Genomic DNA, 20512 nt, shown 5'->3' with positions numbered 1-20512 from the left:
CAGCAGGAAAGCTTTGATTTGCATCAAGATGCAGGAAATCCTGTTGTTGAGACCCCAGCTTAGAGGTGGGAAAGGCTGGTGAGGCCTTCCCTGGAGTGTCCAGTGTTGACTGCTGCAGTTCAAGGAAGGTGTGGACAGATTGGGAAGACTTCTTAGATTTTGAGCTCTGGGGCAAGAGTGATGGCCTTGTTCTGTGTCTGTAGTGCAGTGGGATCCTGGTTTATGACAAATTTCTAGGTGCTGCAGTAATAAAGGTAGTAATTCATTTGGCAAAGGCTTGTGTGTAGAAGTGATCGAGTGTGGTGACATAACCAGAAGAGCAAAGTTAAGGTTGCCACACAGCCTGTGGTAGACGTCATAATGTTTGCGGATGGATGAGTAAAGGGCACGTGCTGTTCAGTGGATTAACTTTTCATTGCCTTGTTTGTATGGATTTGTCAGGCATGTTTTGTACCTAGCAACCCCACTGCTTTGCATCGCTCCTTTTGTATCAAATAAGCATTTATAAAATGCCTTGAAAAAGAGTTGTGTGTTGGATGGTGTGGATGAAAGTCTTGCAGAAGATAGAAGTACTGGTGCTGATAGTTCTGTGCTCTCAATCCCAATGGATCAGGGACATTGGGAGATGGGGAAGGAGACAGTAATCATTTGCCAAAGATAGACGCTATTATTGTCTACCCTGCTGGTAAGGTGCAGTAATAGCCATACGCTCCGAGTTACCTTGGGAAAGCTGCATGTCTCTTCCTTTCTGCTGCTGGTGTGATTTGCATTAGTATAGCAGCCGAAGGTCAGGTATACTGGGGTTGTCTCTCCTAACCCCATGTATTTTAAACAAGTTTTGCTGGCTTTAACAGAGTCAGGATTCACCTCTTCATCAAGTTGTGAACAGATAGTATTTCTAAAGGTGATCAAGCGAGAATGAAATAAGTAGGGCTGCCAAGGCAGGTGTGAGCTAAATTCAAAGGCTTTTGAGGTGAATGTAAGATGTAGGGAAGAGATCAAACTACACACAAAATTGGGAAGGCATAGAAACTGTTAATGAAAGATCACTGATAGGCAGACTACTTCTGGAGGAGAAACTAGGGCATAAATTCCTTTTTAAGCATATAGTTAAAGCGGTGTTCTAAAATAGTTACTGTTGGGCATCTCCATGATGCACGCAGAGACCTTGTCAAACTGTTTCTGGCACTAGATTCTTCCCCATTGTGTTGTCCCTGAACTGAAGTCTGGGGATCTTGGTGAGCTTTTTATTGATTTGTTTTTAGGGTAACATTGGTACAGGTGGTAGCAAATCCTTTTCTTGCTCTGGGCACTTAATTTTATGGCAGGATGGTGCCCTGTAACAGAAATTGGGTCTCCTTGAGAGCCCCAATAACAGTGCCTCTTCAACAATTACTGGATCATGTATGGTGGACACAACTGGTTGGATCATTATTCTTATCAAGTAATCCTCGATGTCTCGGCGTTTTGTTGGGAGGAGGTATCAAGTGGGGTTTTCCAGGGGTGTGTCCTGGGTCCAGTGTTGTGTAATATCTTCACTAATGGTTTGGATAGTGGGATCGAATTCATGCTGAGCAAAGTTGGGTGGAATTGTGGATGCTTCAGAGGGCAGAGGTAGGATCTAGAATAATCTGGAGAAATGGTCCACAATCAACCAGAAGACAGGCTCAGCAAAGACAGGTGCAAAGTCCTGTCTTTGGGACAGAATAACTGCACGCACAAATACAGGCTGGAGAATGACTGACTGGCTAGGCTGCAGTGTTGCAGAGAAGGACTTGGGAGTGGTGGGGGAGTTGCATGGGACTGACCATAAGCTGAATATGAGTCAACAGTGCACTCTTATTGTGGAGGTGGTGCAGGGTGGGGGTAGCCAACAGCATCCTGGGTTGTATTAACAGGTGTGTTACTTGCAAATTGGGGAAAGCAATTTTTCTGCTCTATTCAGCACTGGTGAGGCCTTACCTGGAGTCCTGTCCAGTTTTGGGACCCACACTTCAAGAAGGATGTGGACAGTTTGGGAAGAGTCCAGTGCAGAGCAATAAAAATGATCAGGGGCCTGGGAAATGAGACCTATGAGAGGCTGAAAGACCTGGGGTTCTTTAGACTGGGGAAGAGAATAGTGAGTTGGGATTTGATAAGTCTTCAAATATCTGAAGGGTGATTATAGAGATGATGGAGGTGGGCTTTTCTCTGTGGCCATACAGGACAAAACTAGGAGCAAAAGCCTCAAGCTGGAGCAGGGGGAATTTAGGTTGGAGATTAGGAGGAACTTTTTCTGATGGTGAGGGTGGTCAGGCATTGGAATGGGCTACCTACGGAAGTTGTGGAACCTCCATCCTTAGAAACTTTCAAGAGTGGTTAGACAGACACTTAGCTGGGATGGTTTAGTCAGGAATGCTCCTGCTTTGAGCAGGGCACTGGACTAGATGACTTTGAGGTCTGTTCCAGCCTGACTTTCCTATGATCTTTTAAGCCATGACTTGTTGAGCAAAACTCCTGTTCTCTGCATTCTCTCCATCTGCAGCCCCATGTTCAGATTCACAAGTGAACACCAGCCAGTCTGCCAAGCCTCTGGGAGGCTGTTTTGAAAACTTTTGAACCAAAGTAACTTCTGTAACTGCCCTCCCTGCCACTCCTCACCAGTGCATGCAGCTCTGTGTATAATAGTAACAGACATTGACTCACTGTGAACTTGCACCCTGTATTATTGCATAGGGGGAAGGGGATGAAACTGGTGATCATTGTGATTAAGGGTTGCTGGCTTGCTGACCTCCACTCTGATGGGGTTCTTCTGCCCTGGCCTAGGACTGCCACAGATGTGTAGTACACAACTGTTTCTCATCCCAAAAGCGATGACCTTGCACCCTTGCTGCCTAAAAACATAACTCCTTACCTTGATGATAGTCACTTGTGTGGAGACCCTTCTGGTTTGCAGAAGGTTGGAAGGCTCCTTCCTTCTCTCCCCATCTTGTATGAAGCAGAGATGGCCTCTGTCACTGGCTGAAGCACCTGTGGCAGAAGGAACATCTGGGGAGGAGCGGCTGGGAACCGTCATGCTCCCAAAGGAGGAAATGAGGTTGTGCATGGCTGTGGTCCTCCCAGGTTGGTCCTTGTGCCCCAGTGCTGTGATACCTACTTGATAGTTTCTTGCAGGATACCTGCTTGATGGTCACTTCCCTTGTGCCCTTTCCAGAAGGCAGTGTGTGTTGGCAGATCATTCTGATGTGTATGACCACTGCTCCCCACCCTTACTCCAACAGCCTGGCTACCTGTCCAGTACAACACTTTGCTTCCCAGCCCATACCTACAGTCTGAGCTCTCTCCTGTACAGAGTTTCCTATGTGTATGCTGACTGGCTTGCTCTTGCTTTCTGTTTGCAGTGACCTTAATCACAGCACACAATATGTGCAGGGGCTGGCACTCTGCACCCTTGGCTGCATGGGCTCCTCAGAGATGTGCCGAGACCTTGCTGGAGAGGTGGAGAAACTCCTCAAAACCTCCAACTCTTACCTAAGGAAGAAGGTACATGGGGAGCTCCCAGAGCACTTGCTGGCTAAAGTGTGGGCAGACAGCAGACCCCGAAGATAGCTAGTGTGCTAGGTGGTCTGGAGCACTCCAGCTGGATGTTACTCGGACACCATGCCCTGGCAGAGGTAGAGGCCACAGATCCTTTCCTGAACACAGAGCAAAGAAAGCCTAGATGGCAGTAGCACAGAACTCCTTACGTCGCGCATATGCACCCTCTCACCTGCTGGGATCTTCCCTCTGACCTGGAGGAATGCCCCTAACAGTATGGGGCAGTTAGTTGATTGTCTTCTCCATTGTTGACCTTGATGCCTCCAATCGCACCAGTAAGGTTATCAGTTAAAATGTGGATGCAGATTTGAAGTTTTCTCAAATGGCCGTCAGGGAAGAGCTCCAAAGACAGCATATATGCAAGCTCTGAATGAGATGGGGGAGGCCACTGGCAGGTGCAGAGGCCCTAGCTAGGGTAGGCACTGTTCTTGGCCACTGCTGGGGGAGATGCTTGGAGGAGGCTGGAAGCACCACAGGAGCGTGTGTGGTGCGATCAGCCTTGTCGTCTCTGACAGGAGGATGTGGAGGATAACCACAGATCCCCCCCGGGTGCCTGGTGTCATGCCTGAACTTTCACCTTAGTGTGCTCAAAACTGAAATGTCCACAAGGCAAGAGCCAGGACTTGGTGGTCATGGGCAGGCTTTGCACATGAGAACATGCAGCACATGTTAAGATAATGAACACACTTGTCTTGTTAGCTTTAATCTAGGAGTAGGCACCTCTGTGAAATCTCTGGTCCTGATGGCTACTCCTTGGAGTCAGCTGGCAACAGTCCACAGCAGGGAAGTGCTTAACAATGCTGCTTTCCTCTTACAGGCAGCATTGTGTGCTGTGCATGTCATCAGGAAGGTGCCTGAACTCATGGAGATGTTCCTGCCAGCCACCAAAAACCTGCTGAATGAGAAGAACCATGGTAATGTCAGCAGGCAAGGACCTGCCTTGTCCTACCTGCTCCTCCCTGTAGGGGTTGCATATACTTCCATCTAACCCAGCCTTTGGCTGAGAGCTATGGATGCTGTGTAGTTCTGTTTTTGTGAGAGCAGATGCTTTGCATAGGACAGAAGGCAAAGAGCTAGAGGTGATTCTCTGCTTCTGTAGGAAGCTGCACAACATAATCCACAGACACTGGTATTTCTGTTGATTTGCCAAAGCACTTGCTGCTTTTCTTTCAAGGCAGATGAAATGGTAAATAAGATAGTGACTGTATCTGATGTGCTACTTAAAGGGCCTCTAGCAAAGTGGACTTTAATTTGTGGTATGTTTCTCCCTTGCAAGAATGGCCCTATGGGGTTCCATGTGAACCTCCTCTGAGCTCAAGGCACTCTTGCACAAGACCACAGACCTTCTGGCTGTTCAGGTTACAAGCCCCGCCTGGGATCTGGCTTGTCTGTGACGTGACTATATCAAGACAATACAGTTGGAACTGGTGAGCAAAACAGGATAGCGCTTAGCTTGTGTTCCCTGAGTGGCAGGATCTCAGTAGTGCTCTTGGGACTAGATGAATTGCATGGTTCTTGCAATGCAAAACAGGCTGCTGAGCAAGAAGGGGCCACTTTACATAGCTGTTCTTTGGACCCAGAACAGTCTTGGTCAGAGAATAACTTTTTTGCAAGCTTGAAATGTGTTGTTTTGGATGCTGTTTTCTGCACCTCTCTTCTGAGTTGAAGTGCTTGTTCAGGTGTAGCATTTAAGGACAACTATCCAAACATTGGACACCTTGTCCTTTCATATCAAACCATGCCTGACATCACATAGTCCATTCTCCTAGTTCACACACCTGCCCTCCTATGCTGTGGGAATAGAGGGGTGTGACAGCAGCCCTGAGACAGGGTCAGCAAATCTAGGGAGTAAGAAAAGCAGCTCCATGCAAGTGTAGTGAACAGGTTTTGCTTCTTCAACCTCTTACATTAGCCTGCATCTTGCTGTCTGCCTTGTCTGTGTAGCATATAATCCCCTCTAGACAGGGCCCTTTTCTGTCTAGCTGCTACTCCACTACAAACTATGTATGCTTGCTGGCTTTCGGGGCCTGCTGCAAATGCAGTGCATCTCCTTTTGGACAGAATAGCTCAGGTGAGGGACATTATAGATCTGCAGCTTCTGTTTTCTGGTGTTTGTGGCTTTCATCTTTATCAGGCCTGAAGCCTTTGTAAGATAAACGCAGCTAGTTTTTGTTTCTGGCCTTACAGGTGTTCTTCACACATCAGTTGTCCTTCTCACAGAGATGTGTGAGAGAAGCCCAGACATGCTAGCACACTTCAGAAAGGTAAGTGCAAAGTTTCACTAGTGTTGCTGATAGTTCACGTATTCTTTCTGGGCTGACATCATCCTTCCTTGCTCGTGGCCAAAGGGGTGTGAACAGAAGCTTGACCAAAATCCATGTCTAGTTTTGCGTGAGGAACACGAGACTGCTGTATGCTTTGTGCTTCACAAATATTTTAACACGTTATACACACAATCACAAATTGAATTGGGAATCTTCTGTGTGATCATTCTTGAGTGTCCTTGTGAAAGAGGTAAGTTGTTAGCAGCTGATGGATCACTTTCATGCATGTTCAGTATAAAACTTGCAGCGAGTTCTGTCACCTGTATTCAGGGGAATCCCATTTCTTCTGTACCTGGTTGTACAAAGGCCTCAGGAGTGGGATATCTTTTATCTCCTTCTGTGTAATTAATGAGAAGGGGGCTAAAGTAAAAGTTACACTTCACACATGAGCCTTAGTCTTACATGCTTGTCTTTGCACGTGCCAGATGTGAAGCACTTGCAATACAGTTCCTATCCACCTTGCAGGTGGTACCGAGGGCCTTGCCCTAGGGTTGCCAGGGTAGCGGGTGAGAGTTCAAGAGCCAACAGTGTCCTTCCCAGGGCTAGAATGGGATGCTCTTCTGTTACATCACTCTCTACTTGGCACCAGTCTCTTGCCCCTGCCTGCTGTAACCTCTTGCTGTGTCTACTGCTTTCAGAATTTAACTGTAGAACTGTAACTTCCTTCAGAAGTGGTTGGAAGGCCTCCTTGGCACATGGTTCCAATCCCTTTGGGCAAGGGAGGAACTGGAAACCAAGCAAAAGCTGATGGAGCCAGTTGCTGCGCTGATCACTCCTAGCAACAAGCTCCTTTGGCCTGCATGGCCAGTACACGTTCTTCCTGAGGCCTGGGCATGTTGCCATGTTGGAGCTGGGGTTCTCCCTGCCCCCGGCCATGTGTGCCAGAGGAGGGGCATGTGTGATGGGGCGATGGAAGTGCCTGGAGCCGTTGCCCATCACTGTCTCTCCTTAGCGGCTAATGCAGCGCTGGGAGAGCAGTGAGGCACTGAGTCTAATGCCTGTACCAGGTCCTTGTTTTGGTTGCGCTCTCTTCTAGCCATCTCTCTTGTGGTGGTTTATGCTGTGGACAGTATGACACTGGACTGTCCCTAATGCCTGCTTCGTCTGTTTTGTCCCTCTTGTCTGTTTGGAATCCTGCTCTGTGTTAGAATGAGAAGGTAAGCATTAACTTTTCTAGATGGTGCATGCTGGCGTGGGTCTGTAGAGGCTGCTTTGTGTCCAGTCACCACATGGAGGCATCATGCATCAATGCTGCCTTTGTGACTAATGTCACGTGCTAGGTTCAGCCCTGCTGTCTAACATGTTTGTTGTGGTCCAGTCATGTCCTGTCACTAAACTCCTGTGTCTGCAGCAGCCCTGGATCTCAGTTGTAGCCACTCAGATTGAACCTGCTTTGGTTTGTTGTTTGCTTGTTTGAGGAGCACTAGGAACCTCCTGGGGTGCTTCTGCACGGGAGCCTGAGTGTATTCTCCTTGTTGCAACGTGGGCTTTGCTTCACCAGCTCTGGGGAATTTGAACCCTGCCCTTTTATACAAGGGCCAGCAGGTTTAGTAGCCCTGGGAAGCGTACAGGGGATCACAGGCCACCTTGTTCAGAACAGGCACACTCCACATACTTGGCTTATTACTCCTCACCTTGGAGCAGCTGGCTGTAGGGATGGAAGGTGGGGCAGCAACTGACCTTTATGGCTGTAGCCTTTCCCTCTGTTTGTCCTGTCATCAGTCGTAGTCGCATGCCCTGTGCATAAGAAAGCCAAGTGCGAAGCGGGGCTCCAAGAATGCTCGTGCACACAGTGTCCTGTGGGAGGGGAGTCCTCTGCCTGTCCCTTGCAGGCAGCTAGTAGAAAACCACACCTCCCTCAGGTTGGAAGGAAAGTGCCCTTTTCAGTCATTTCTACAAGGGCCTCCGGAAGGCTTCCAAGGTCTTGGGGAGAGGCAGAAAAGCGACAGGGCCAGCTGAAACCTACAAGTGGAAGTGGTCCTTGCTGGCAGAGCATCTTGATGGCACGGGACATTGCCCACAGTGTATGTTCTGTGCTGCTGGAGCGCTGCAGATCAGCTCAGCTCAGCTCTGCACTGCTACCAAACTGCCAGACCCTGTCTGCTGACCAGTGCCCCTTCTCTGGAGCACACAGTCCCTGTCCCTGCCCCCCTCGGCAGCCTGCCAGGGTCCAGCAGTCAGTCCTGCTGGCAGAAAAGACTGCAGCGGAGGTAGCTGACTAGGAAGTTCTCATGCTAGCTTCTGTACTCACTGGAAAGAATGGGATGGGAGGGTTTAGTTTGTTTCAGTTGCAGAGCTATTAGGTTGACTTTAACATCACAGCAAGTCGCCTGGCAATCAGGCTGCAGCACCACTGCACGAGAAAAGTTCTCATAGAAGGGAGAGAGTAAAACGGGGGGCTATTGCATCACCCCTCTCCCTCCCTGCCCACTCTGTGCTGTACCAGTCCACTTCTATTAGTAACAGGAGGATTTTGGCAGGAAGTAGCGATTTAATAGGCCTCTGTTTATCTCCTATGCAATGCACATCTGCTATGTGATGTTTTGTTGCAAACATACAGCAGGCCTGTGGCAACTGGCCCGTGGAATCCCGACCCCAGTGCTGTGGTCACTAGCATGCGCCCTCATTGCCCTAATCAGAGAATGCCCCTAGAGCTATGCGCTGCCTCAGAACAGTGCCATTATGTTGCTCCCAGTCCTAGAGTTGGTCTCATTAAGGAGACCCCTGTCTCTGCTCCCTCCATCTTTAGCACTGTCAGTCAAGCTGTTGCATAGAGATGCCACCTTCCTAAAGGCAGACACAGGCTGGGATTGGGAAGCTGTCCCCAGAGACCCAGGCCAGCATACCTGCAGGATCTATGCTCTTGCTGTAATGTTCTAGCCCCTGTAGTTCAAAAGGTTTCCAGGTCTGAGCAGAACAGGCTGCAGCATTGTCTTCCTGAATCAATGGGCAGTTTTGGCGCTGCTGCTGCAGGCCAGAGCCTTGAATACAAGTTCACAGCTGCTACCCAGAACCTCTGAGCAGCAGTGGAAATGAGGGCAATTGGGCCAGCATCATGTGGGTAGACCTGTGAGCAGCAAGGGCAGGGTTTGGTGGCAGGCTCTGGATCCAGCAGGGGAAGAGCTGCCCACTAATGGATTCTGGGGGAGGGAGACAAGGTGGAGAATCTCCTTCCAGGGTCTCGTGGACAATCCAAGAGGGAGAGGAGGAACGAAAATGCTCCTTCTTCCATCAGAGTTAGGGTGACCATTGCTAGATCTTCCTGCTTCTGCACTGTCACAGAGCCCTCAGGATCAGGACTTTTTGTAACAGAGGTGTGGTCTCTTCCCTATGGAATAGAGCCCAAAGGAGCCAGAGGGTGATGTGGAAGTGCTCTGCAGCCAGGTCGGGGACAGCACAGAAGTCCCAGCCCCCTCCTTTCCACCTGCTACTGGCAGGGGGTTGCATTCTTCCTGTATGGCATTGAGAGCAGCTCTGCAAATGTCTGTATTGACTGAGAGCTGGCAGGACAGCGCTCTGAGCAGCTGTGGTAGGGGTCGGCACCTGGCCAGAGGTTTGGGTGTCCCCTTGCTGAGTCATGGGTATTCAGAGAAGGCTTCCCTAGTACCACGGGCTGGGCTACATGAGGGAGGATCTGTATACTGCCCTCACATCCAAGTGCAGGGCTCATTCTTGGATCCCTACTTCAAAAGTGTGAGGAGGGTCTAACTGCATGGAGTATCTGATGACTCTTTCTCTCTCTCTCTCTCTCTCAGCTTGTACCCCAGTTAGTTCGTATCCTAAAAAACCTTATCATGTCTGGATATTCACCAGAGCATGATGTGTCTGGGATCAGTGACCCCTTCCTGCAGGTAAGGACTGGAGAAGCTCGTGACTAGCTATATCTCCATTGCTGTTTGGGGGCTTGGCCTCTGTGCTCCTAGCACATTGTGCAAGCTCTTGGTTGGGGGAGGAGGGGGAGCACGGCTCCTAGCCTCATTGGGGTTCTCAGTTCCGTTTCCTGGTCCTTGTGGTTCTGGTTCTGAGGGAGGAGACATAAGCACAATAAAAATTGTGGACCTAGGAATGATCCCGTCAAGGGAAGAGAGCTCAGATCCTCCTCTCTGCTCTAAAGCAGACAACTGGTTTCATTGCCAGATCGCATCTGACCTGCGTCTCCTGTGCTTTTCTATTAGATGCCATAGGCACTTGTCTGATGTGATGGAATTTCCTGCATTTTGTCCTTCCAGGTGCGGATCCTGCGGTTACTAAGAATTCTGGGACGCAATGATGATGACTCAAGTGAAGCAATGAATGACATACTTGCACAGGTGAGGCCTGCCAGGCTAAGCTGAGATTCAGCCAGAATTGTCCCTTTTAACTTCATTTTGCTACTTTTAGTGAGTGTGGTTTCCCAGTACTTCACATGGGATGACTGGTCTTTCCCTGCAGCAACAGGTGGTGGCTCTCATTATGCAGGTGTAGGCTCCTATGGGCTGTGATTTTTGTCCTGGCAAAAATAAATCTGGGTGTGTGGGAAGATAGTGCCCTGCTTTCACAGAACAACAGAATACTGGTAGGCTGCTGTGCACCTTCCAGATACTGGCTATAGTTACTTTTTCTTTGGTTTCTTCCAGGTCGCTACCAATACAGAAACAAGTAAAAATGTGGGAAATGCCATTCTCTACGAGACTGTGCTGACTATCATGGACATCAAGTCTGAGAGCGGACTGCGAGTATGTAGCCCTTACCCTGGTGCTCTTTGCCAGGCGCATGGGAGTTTAGCTGTGAGGTGACTGATTCAATGGAACACATCTCCTGGGGCTGGGCATGCCAGAAAGCCTGTGAAGGCTAACTGTTATGCTTAACTTTCCTGAAGTAGTGAGGCCCAGAGTGAATTCACTGCCTCTGGGGGAGAGACTTTTCTAAAGAGAGCAGCCTGCTGCTATGTATGGCATCTGGTTTGCTGGTATATGGAGCTCTCTCCTGCCTCTCGGCTAAACCCCTGCTAGTAGCTTTGGCAGCAAGAGGCTGAGGGTTTGTGGAGCAGTGATGCAAAATAGTAGCCTCTTGTGGACACTAACCATCTCGAACTCTTTCTGCAGGTGTTAGCCATTAACATCCTAGGCCGTTTCCTGTTAAACAACGACAAAAATATTAGGTAAGTTCAATGGGGAGTGTGTCAGAGGTGGAGGAGAGTATGTGGGATACTGTTATGTGAAGATTCTGCCAAAGCAGAGTAGCATAAGACCAAGTGGTGGCAAGTGCTGAAGGTGTGGATGTGGCAAACTGGCATTCACAACTATGTTATGCTTCCACATCTGTCCACATATCTGATCCTGGCCCTTTGCTTCCTGGCCAGCAGGTCTGGAACTATTGCCTGATGTCCTGTAATAGTCTGGATAAGGCTTATTCCAGTAGCCAATGAAGTTGCTTGCTTTCCTTTCTTGGCTGAAGCAGCAGTAGGCAGTTTGATCTGGGCTGGTATGAGGATTCCAGACTCGCTCTGCTGTATACACTGGACTACATAGCAGACTACAGTATAGTCCTTTCACAGCACTGAGGAAGTGAGCTGAAGTTCACAAAAGATTGTGCGCTCTATATATCTTATTTGGCCTATAAGGTGCATATTTATCCTGGCTTTTGCGTGATGACTCTGAGCCAGAGTGCTGCTTGTCCAGGTGAATGAGCCATGGGTTGGTGGCAGCAGTGTAGCCAACCTTCCAGGTTGAAAGGGTCTGATTCGACTCTGGTATGCAAATTGCATACACCAATTGGAGACCCTCCTTTGGGCAGGGCAGATAGCAGCATGCTACATTTCCTTTGGCTCTCAGTGGCATGGGGCCATCCATGTTGCTTTGTCAGAGAAAGGGTAACATTTTTTTACAATGAAAGAGGATGGCTAGAGTTAACGTGGGATTCTGCCTTGTGTTCTTATCCCAGATACGTAGCCTTGACATCTTTGTTGAAGACAGTGCAGACGGATCACAATGCGGTCCAGCGGCACAGAAGTACCATTGTGGATTGCCTGAAGGATCTGGATGTTTCCATTAAACGGTAACTGCACAATTGGTGAACTGGTTGAGTCCTGATTGCACTGTGAGCAGTGAGAGGGGAGAGGCAGGTTAACTGTTCAGGATAATGTAGACCTGTGCTGTGGAACACGGGAGTTCGGACTGAGCCTCAAACTGACTTGTGTCAAATGCAGTTTGCCTCTTTTTGGTAAAACCCCCCTTCAGCTGTAAATGCCCCACATGCCAGAAGCAAGGCTTGGTCTGTGATGTCTTTTATTCAATCAGCTCTCCAGTTGGGGGAGAGACTTGCACCTGAAAACTGCTCAGAGTGCCTTCCCTCAGCTCTAGGGAGGAAGCAGATGCTGCAAGCTAAGGAGCAGTGGCTTTTTTAACTCCTTGTGTACAGCTTATCTGATGTCCCTCCCAGCTATGTATTTGGTTCATTAAATGATATCGCCCAACAGACCTTGCTTCCCTCATGCTCCCTGGACCATTGGAGCTACAGTGACACCATGACCTTATTACTGCATGTCCAGAGCAGCTCTGTTCTGTGTGGAGGACTAGGCAGCTCTGCACTGTTCTGGGTTTTATGCAGGGCTCTGCTATTGTACAGGTTCTAGGCAAGAAGACTTGGGAAGATGGATGGGGAGGCAGATCTGTTAGATTGTCCGGCTTTGCTCCTTGTACTGCAGAAGCATTCCTTGTTCCTTCTTAGTGCTCAGTGTGAGGTTGCAGCTTGCTCCTTTGGGGGATTTGGAGCCTACTCCGTCTTGCTATTAAGAAGGTTTTTCCTGATATTTGGCCTAAATTTTCTTCCTCTTAATTTTGTCTTGTTACTTCTGATGACCATTTTAACCACAGTCAAGTTACTCTTCCCCCTCTGGTCTTTGTACCTGCTGGATCAGTGGGCTGTTGTTATGGTTCCCATCCCACTCCCTCATGTCTCCTCGCTGGCTGAGCTGCATATATTCAGTTCATTTAATCTTTCTCCTAAGTCTCCTTCCCAACTCTTTGACCATTCTCTCTAAACTCCCTCCTGTTTGTCAGGAGTCTTTCTCTAATTGGAGACTAGAACTCAGTGCAATGTACCATGCATCTTTGCACCAGAATCGGAGAGACGGAGACCATTGTGTGCTTGCTCTGTGATGCGATGTCTCTGCATTTGCAGCCCTAGATTTTTTTACCCTCTTGCTGTCGGCATATTGCAGACAGGATTTGTTTCCCCCTTTGAGATGTCCTGACTCCTTTTTTGACCCTCTTGATTGTACTATAATGATGATGGTCTGTACATACGGAACACTAATTGCCAAGGTGAATCTGCATTTTGTGCTACTGTATTCTAGGTTTCTTTTTGCCCTTTGCTGTTGTCTGCCCAGGGGGTTCTGATTTCTTTGCATTTGCTTTTCTGTTAAAGCTGGGCTTAGTCTGTCTTTTTAGTAGGTTTTGCATAATCTATCCTTACAGCACAAGGATTCTGTAGATCAGAATATCTCTGCTGCTGACTTGGGACTTGCATGGGGCTATAAATAGAGGCATGGCTGTGTTGTCAGGGACTAGCATGGCCTCTGAGTATAGGACGTCAGGTGAGACGTGTCGGAGACTGCTAGGAAATTGAATGCATGCTGGAGCCCCAGGGAAACTTGTACTCTGTTCTGTGCTGTTGAAGGATGAAGCTTTAGAGTGATCCATCGGCAGAGCGTTCTCTTGCAATGCTGACACTCAAGCTGCTGACAACGCACTTGTCATTCCAGCCATAGGCTTACAGCATGATGGACTCCTTGGAGCGGATGAAGCTATGAGGCTTGAACTTGTGGAAATGGGTGCAGGGAAAAGTGTGGCCATCTTATACGTTTTGCTGTTGGTCCTCTGTTGAGCCCTGTCCCTGTCTCCAGTAGCCAGGTTGTAATGTGTGAAATGCCTGGGTGGTGCAGTTCAAAATGCCTTCTTCATGTGAACCTCGGTGCAAATGCCAGATTTGATCAAACTGGGGCTGGTAGCTCCATAAAGAGAACAAATCCCTTAATATGTTCAAAAAATGTGTTTGTGGTGAGCAGCATTTACCATTTGTGCAAAGTGCCTCTGGCTGTGTTGTTGGTTAACCTGACGCGCGCATGGACGAGCCTGTTGCCCAGCAGGGTTAGGCATAAGAGACCTTTTATTAAATAGCAGGAACAGAAGGACTTGGATTTAAATGGACCCAGCTGAACATGAGTCCCTAGTCCCAAACTGTGCCGAAATGGTGGGAAACTGGGGAGATTTAGGAAGGAGCTTCAGGACTGATGTTTTGAGATCTGGAAATATTGCCTTTAGAATGGTATGAGCTCAGTCTGTGTAGCTTATCGGGGAGTAGGGTAAGGGGTAGGTTGGTGACTGCCAGCAGGTGCTTACATGGGCAGAAGGCCTCTGCTGTAGAGCTCCCTGGTTTAACAGCTGAAAAAAAGAGTTGACGGATAGAAGCTAGGGCCAACCAAACTTTTACCACTGGGGTTGGAGGTAACCCCTGCAACAGCTGGCCTGGGTGCATGGTGGGCTCTCCATTACTTGGAGCCTTTAAATCCAGTCTGGGTGTCTAGTCTGACTAGCTGCTATGATCTGAATGCAGGGGTTGCTGGGTGAGGTGCTCTGGCTTGGCTTGTTTTGGATTGTGGAGGAAGTCAGGTAATTGAACTAAAATCTGTGAAGCCTGCCAAAGCCTGCGGTTGTCCTGCCATCTCTCCCATGTCTCAGCTGAACTTAGCTGCAGGCACAGATTTTTGCAGACTACTGGGACCGCTCCATTGTTTTGTTTTATCCCTTTGGTGGAGAACTTGGAAACAGCCCATGGATGGGAAGGTGATGGCTCTTTGCTTCAGAGCCCCTTCCCCTCTCAGGGTAAACGAACATTGCTGCCTCTTCTTTGTGAAACAAGCATTTGTGCAGCCTGTGATAGCTGAGTCACTTGTTACCCTTGCCTCCATCTTGTCCCAGGCGTGCAATGGAACTGAGCTTTGCTCTGGTTAATGGAAACAACATCCGTGGAATGATGAAGGAACTGCTGTATTTCCTGGATTCCTGTGAGCCTGAGTTCAAGGCAGATTGTGCATCTGGAATATTCCTTGCAGCAGAAAAGTAAGGACTTAATGTGCACGTTATGCCCTCCTGGGGTCTGGAATTGTGTAGGAGTGCACTGTTCCTCTGCCTAGAAGAAACGAGGCTGGGACACTTCAGTAGGCTGCAGACTGAGCCTTGTGCAAGTTGGCAGGAGGCCTGTCCAGAGGAGCAGTACGGTCTAGTGCTGACTGCTGTGGGACGGGCATCTTATGTGGGAGCTTAACTGGGTCTGTCGTTAAACAAGTCCAGGACTTGGACTGTATTCCAAGGAGCAGCAAGATGCTGCATTTGGCGCATCCAGCTTGTTGCACTGTGACTGGTGGGGGGCGTGTTCTAGCTGGCAGAACAGCCTTGTGGCGCTGTTTGCGCAGAGTGCCCTGGGCTGCATCGTGATGCTGGTCTGTCAAAGCTGACATCCTGTAGGTTGGAGAGAGACAGGTTCCAAAGGAATGTGAAAAGACTTCCTGGAAGGCAAAGGGCTGGGAGGTGAATGGAGAGGAGGCTTGGATGCCAGCGGGAGCTGCTGATGGTAGTCACCTTTTGACTTGATTTCCAAATTGTTTTCTCAGATATGCCCCTTCCAAGCGTTGGCACATAGACACAATCATGCGAGTCCTGACAACGGTAAGTAGCAAGCCTGTTCCCTGAGAGCCCGTGAGCACTTTGCTCTAACCCTGCAGAGATGAGGCTGCGTTGGCATTTAGTCTTTGGCCACTGTGGGCTGTCCTGCTGCCAACAGCCAGCCTCAGTGCATGAATGCAGCACCTTTTGGGGTGGATAGTGGGGTCCTGAAACCTTTGGCAAGGTCATTCTTTTCATGTTATTTTTGGGAGACAAAAAGCACATTTCAACAGAGCCTGGGGGAAGCTGCCATGGAATGGTGTCATTGTGGCTCGTGTTGGAGCATCCCCAGAGGTTCCAGCTGGGTTCAGGGCCTCCTTGCGCTGCAGGCAATGCAGATAGAAAAGGAAACGCAAGCCCTTTCGGGAGAGCCATGGCCAAGGGGCCAAATGCTGCCTGAGGGACGAGGGCCTTGTCAGTACAGACCACCTTAGTCAGGTAGTCCTAGGTTCCTTTTTGTAACCACAATACTGAGGGCCAGCTGATCTGTCTGCTGTTTCACCTGATGATTTGTTTTTGGCCAACCTGGTGAAGGTGACAGGCACACTTGAGACTATAGCTCTTCTACTGAGGAACTGGGATTAGCTCAGGTGCCAGAATGGTCCCATTATGTGGGTCCCAGTACAGAAAGGAGCAGCATCCTTGGTTATGATTAACAGTTATTATTTTCCATGAGAGCCAACTCCTGAACATTGAGAGGAGCTATGGAAGGGGCCGGCTAGGAAACGGTGCTCATCAGGGTTGCACACATTCTCTTTGGATTTTCTGCCACAGCTGCTTTTGGGTTGAGGGTGGATCATCTGATGCATAGATTCATAGATGCTAGGGTCGGAAGGGACCTCAATAGATCATCGAGTCCGACCCCCTGCATAGGCAGGGAAGAGGGCTGGGGCTAGATGACAGGAAAGTGTGCTGGGTTTAGATGACCCCAGCTAGATGCTTATCTAACCTCCTCTTGAAGACCCCCAGGGTAGGGGAGAGCACCACCTCCCTTGGGAGCCCGTTCCAGACCTTGGCCACTCGAACTGTGAAGAAGTTCTTCCTAATGTCCAGTCTAAATCTGCTCTCTGCTAGCTTGTGGCCATTATTTCTTGTAACCACCAGGGGTGCCTTGGTGAGTAAAACCTCACCAATTCTCTTCTGTGCCCCCGTGATGAACTTATAGGCAGCCACAAGGTCGCCTCTCAACCTTCTCTTGCGGAGGCTGAAGAGTTCCAGGTGCCCCAGTCTCTCCTCGTAGGGCTTGGTCTGCAGGCCCTTAACCATACAAGCGGCCCTTCTTTGGGACCCTCTCCAGGTTATTCACATCCCTCTTGAAGTGCGGCGCCCAAAACTGCACACACTACTCCAACTGCGGTCTGACCAGCGCCTGATAGAGGGGAAGTATCACCTCCTTCAGTGGCTCTCAGTATTCAGGTTCCTGGCCTTTAACCAAAGGGCCTGTAAAGGCAGGCTGGCAGGTCAGTCCTTGGACTCATCCTCCTTCATCGGAGTGGGATCTGACTGCCTTCATCAAAAGCCAAGGGTTTTTTCAAAGACACTTCTGGTATGAAGGGCCTGGTGCCGCTGCCTCCCATGCTGCTACTGTTGGTATTGAAGTCCAGGGTTCCTCTGTGCCATGCCCTCAGTGTGGATGAATTCATACAAGGTGGGCTGGTCTGTAGAGAAGTCATTCCTTCAGGCCTGTGAGAGAGCTCAGAGGGATTCCCTTTGTCGGGGCACCTGCTCCTCCAGTTGTCATAAGGTGGAAAAGGAAAACATTGGCCATGAGGTACCATTTTGCCATGCAGGCAAGTAAAGAAAAGCTTCTGGGAGCCCGTGTAATGCTGTGTTACTCTGTCCAGAGAATGTTTTGGACTCAAATGTACAGCATTAGGAAACTGCAGCTGTTCCCCACCAGCGGGGAAAATGTATATAGTACATCTGGTTTACATACCTGGTATCATCTTCTCCTGGCCCCTATGATGGGCCCAGCATAAACCTCTGAAGAGAGTCTTGTCTTTGTGGCCCTTCTATGCGGGCACCAGAGCTAGTGCCAGTGGCCAGGAGAAGTTGTCAAGCCAACTTCTCTTTTTCCCCCACTGGGGAGGCAGGATCCCAATTAAGGCTCATTGTTGTGTGCATGCATCATAAGTCACCTCCCCAGAGAGCTCCCAGTTTGGATTTGATGAGATGTGACAAGTAGATTTAGCAAATGTGGAGGGAGGGTGAAATCCTTGAACTGCTAGCAGACCTCAGGTGGCTTGTAAGGCTCTTTGGAGTATGTTGGAAGAAGGTGGAACCAGGGACACCTGGCATGTTCCTTAAAGATGTGACTTCTCTTTCAGGCAGGGAGCTATGTTCGTGATGATGCTGTCCCCAACCTGATCCAGCTGATAACCAACAGCATGGAGATGCATGCCTACACTGTGCAGAGACTCTACAAAGCTATCTTTGGCGACTACTCCCAGGTACTTGCCCAGCAGTGACCTCTGGTTTCCATGCTGCTGTTGTCATAAGCCAGTATTACTTGGTGCTTGCTAAGTAAGCTCCAGGCCAAGCGTAACATCCATCACCAGTTTCAAGTAGGGGTGGGAGCCTGGTATTTTCCTTGGCTATCCCTTTTTGTTTGGTGACACACTCTTCCTGTTCTTGCCCTATTGGGAATCTGGCTTCGAGCCTGGCCAGAGGACCACACCTGCTGCATGTACTCTAGGTCAGCTGTTCTGGTCCTCGGCTCTGTTTACTCGCATATTGCACAGCTTGTTCCTGATGTATCTGGTTGATTCTTCTTACAGCAGTCCCTGGTGCAGGTGGCCTCCTGGTGCATAGGAGAGTATGGAGATCTGCTGGTGTCTGGTCAGTGTGAAGAGGAGGAGCCAATTCAGGTACACCTGTGGGAGGAGGAAGCTGGGGCCAGAGTCAGGTGCTCTTGGGCACATGGGAGAGGAGGAGATTTGCATGAGCAGCTGCCACTCGCCCACCATGGCAGCGAGAGAGGAAGTGACCTTGTTGTGTGCCTGGGAAGGGTCTGCTTCACAGACGTTTGACACTTGTCCTCTGGTTTCTTGGTTCCTGCAGGTAACGGAAGATGAAGTGCTTGATATCTTGGAAAGCATCCTGATATCAAACATGTCTGTATCCGTCACGCGAGGCTACGCTCTCACTGCCATCATGAAGCTTTCCACTCGGTTCACCTGCACAGTCAAGTGAGTGTCTGGCAGGTGCTGGCATGGCATGGGAGGGTAGGACGGGTGGTAAAGATCCATGGGTGCCGGCTGTGCTGGAACTGAGTCAGGGTATTGGTCAGATAGTGTCTGACCTTTGTGTGCGTGTTTGTGGCTAGTCTGCAATCTGTGGAGACTGCAGCCAGATGCTGGCAGTTGTGCTTGAAAGTTCTTTGTTGGGTAAGAGACTCCTCACTTAGTTATGCACTGTCCTGATTTCCCCTCTGCTTTGCCAGAAGAGAATGAGCAGCTCTCTTCCTTGCACGCATCTCTCCGGGGGCTGTTGGGCAGCATGCATCATGGTATTCCAGCCAAGTGATAGCTAAACAACAGAGACATGCAGGGCTGTGTAGACACCAGGTCAAAAACTAAGCTAAAATGGGTGTCCCTGCTGAGTTACCAGGGGTTCCACAGACCTCTGCTAGGCAGTGACAGCCCTGCAGGTGCGCCCTGATCCCTGGCTTAAGACCTGTTGGTCCCCATCTGTCCTGCAGCCGCATCAAGAAGGTGGTGTCCATCTACGGCAGCAGCATTGACGTGGAGCTCCAGCAGAGAGCAGTGGAATACAATGCACTCTTCAAGAAGTATGACCACATGAGGTGAGTGCAAGAGGTTCCCTGTGTGGTGCCACTAGGGAGAGGCTAGCCCCAAGGCCTGTGTGACTCCTGCCAGAGCTCACGATTCTGACTAGTGCAGCTTCCCATTCTTCAGCACTCCAGATATGTCAGCAGTTTGCTAGGAGTCTGGTCAGCATCACGCTTAGTGGCTCTAGCTTCACCTCTCAGTGGGGAGTGCCACCTTTTGGGGCAAAGGATTTTCTCCTCTACTGCTTTGGTTGCAGAAGCTTGAACTGGCATGTCACCTGCCCTTGTGCACACACCCTGCCTCCTGTGCTTAGTCTCTGCCCTTTCAGGAGGGGCTACTGGGCCTCAGACCCAGGTGATCATCTTCCTGGTCAAGTTGCTGAGGCTGGTAGTGAATAACTGCTGTTCCCATTGGATCTTCTAGCTTTACTGCCTGATCTGCTGAGCCATTCTCCCCTTGAGTCCTGGCTTCCTGTGCCAGCCTTGCAGTGGAACCTGTCTCATGTAGCTAATGGGGACAGGACTTATCTCCATCCCTGCTATGTGGGACAGTGTCAGTCAGTAGCAAGGTTACACTGGGTGAGGCAGGGTCAGAGTCTTTAGCTGGCTCAGGCTTGTTTGTGTGATCCCATAGCTCCAACAGGGAAGGGCAGGTACTCTGTGCACCCCGTTCTCACTGTGTCTTGGGGTTTGGGTTGGGACCAGGGGAGATGGCACAGTGTAACCGTGTCAGCTTCTTTCAGGCCAGCCCTGCTTGAGAGAATGCCTGTTATGGAGAAGGTGACCACTAATGGCCCCACTGAGGTCGTACAGACCAATGGAGAGACAGAGCCAGCAGTGCTGGAAACCAAACCTCCTCCTCCTGGGCTGCAGCCCACCAGTCAGGTAATGGAAGCTGCCCCCTTCCCACGGTGCAGCCTTTCCCACTGTCAGAATGACCTAAGGTGCTGGGAGACCAGTGCCGTCTCCCCAGTGAGCACCTCACTCCTTGTTGCCAGCTTCTTCGACCCAGGTCTTGACTGCCTGATGCAACCTCTCCCCTGCTGGTTCCCAGGCCAGGGGAGCAGGTCAGTGGGCAGCAGAGGCTGGCACAACAAGAGCACAGGCAGGGGGCGGGC

The 20512-nt window shown here is 49.8% G+C and overlaps 1 protein-coding gene and 1 non-coding gene across 4 annotated transcripts in view; both read left to right on the top strand.

The window, feature by feature from the left end:
- AP1G1 (adaptor related protein complex 1 subunit gamma 1) overlaps positions 1–20512 on the top strand; it is a 33180-nt gene that overhangs the window by 4825 nt on the left and 7843 nt on the right. For 2 of the 3 annotated variants that reach the window (XR_003091867.1, XM_025192234.1), the window contains exons 3-18: positions 3381–3522; positions 4394–4490; positions 5764–5840; positions 7049–7057; positions 9656–9751; positions 10130–10210; positions 10517–10615; positions 10985–11040; positions 11823–11936; positions 14861–15001; positions 15553–15607; positions 17932–18054; positions 18382–18471; positions 18665–18792; positions 19305–19409; positions 20138–20279. Coding sequence is in view for 2 of the 3 variants with exons in the window: in XM_025192234.1 (XP_025048019.1) it covers positions 3381–3522; positions 4394–4490; positions 5764–5840; positions 7049–7057; positions 9656–9751; positions 10130–10210; positions 10517–10615; positions 10985–11040; positions 11823–11936; positions 14861–15001; positions 15553–15607; positions 17932–18054; positions 18382–18471; positions 18665–18792; positions 19305–19409; positions 20138–20279 (1555 nt within the window). In the remaining variant the exon portion in view is untranslated. The remainder of the gene's footprint in view (positions 1–3380; positions 3523–4393; positions 4491–5763; positions 5841–7048; positions 7058–9655; positions 9752–10129; positions 10211–10516; positions 10616–10984; positions 11041–11822; positions 11937–14860; positions 15002–15552; positions 15608–17931; positions 18055–18381; positions 18472–18664; positions 18793–19304; positions 19410–20137; positions 20280–20512) is intronic. The other variant, XM_025192235.1, reaches the window with a different exon arrangement.
- On the top strand, positions 13547–13633 carry LOC112548062. Its single transcript, XR_003091868.1, has one exon. It is a non-coding gene; the product is annotated as a small nucleolar RNA SNORD71 (small nucleolar RNA).

The sequence above is a fragment of the Alligator sinensis genome, unplaced genomic scaffold, assembly GCF_000455745.1.
Source record: "Alligator sinensis unplaced genomic scaffold, ASM45574v1 scaffold1060_1, whole genome shotgun sequence".
Classification (NCBI taxonomy): Eukaryota; Metazoa; Chordata; order Crocodylia; family Alligatoridae; genus Alligator; species Alligator sinensis.
The sequence above is the reverse complement of the archived record's forward strand: the minus strand, read 5'-3'. Positions and strand labels throughout refer to the sequence as shown.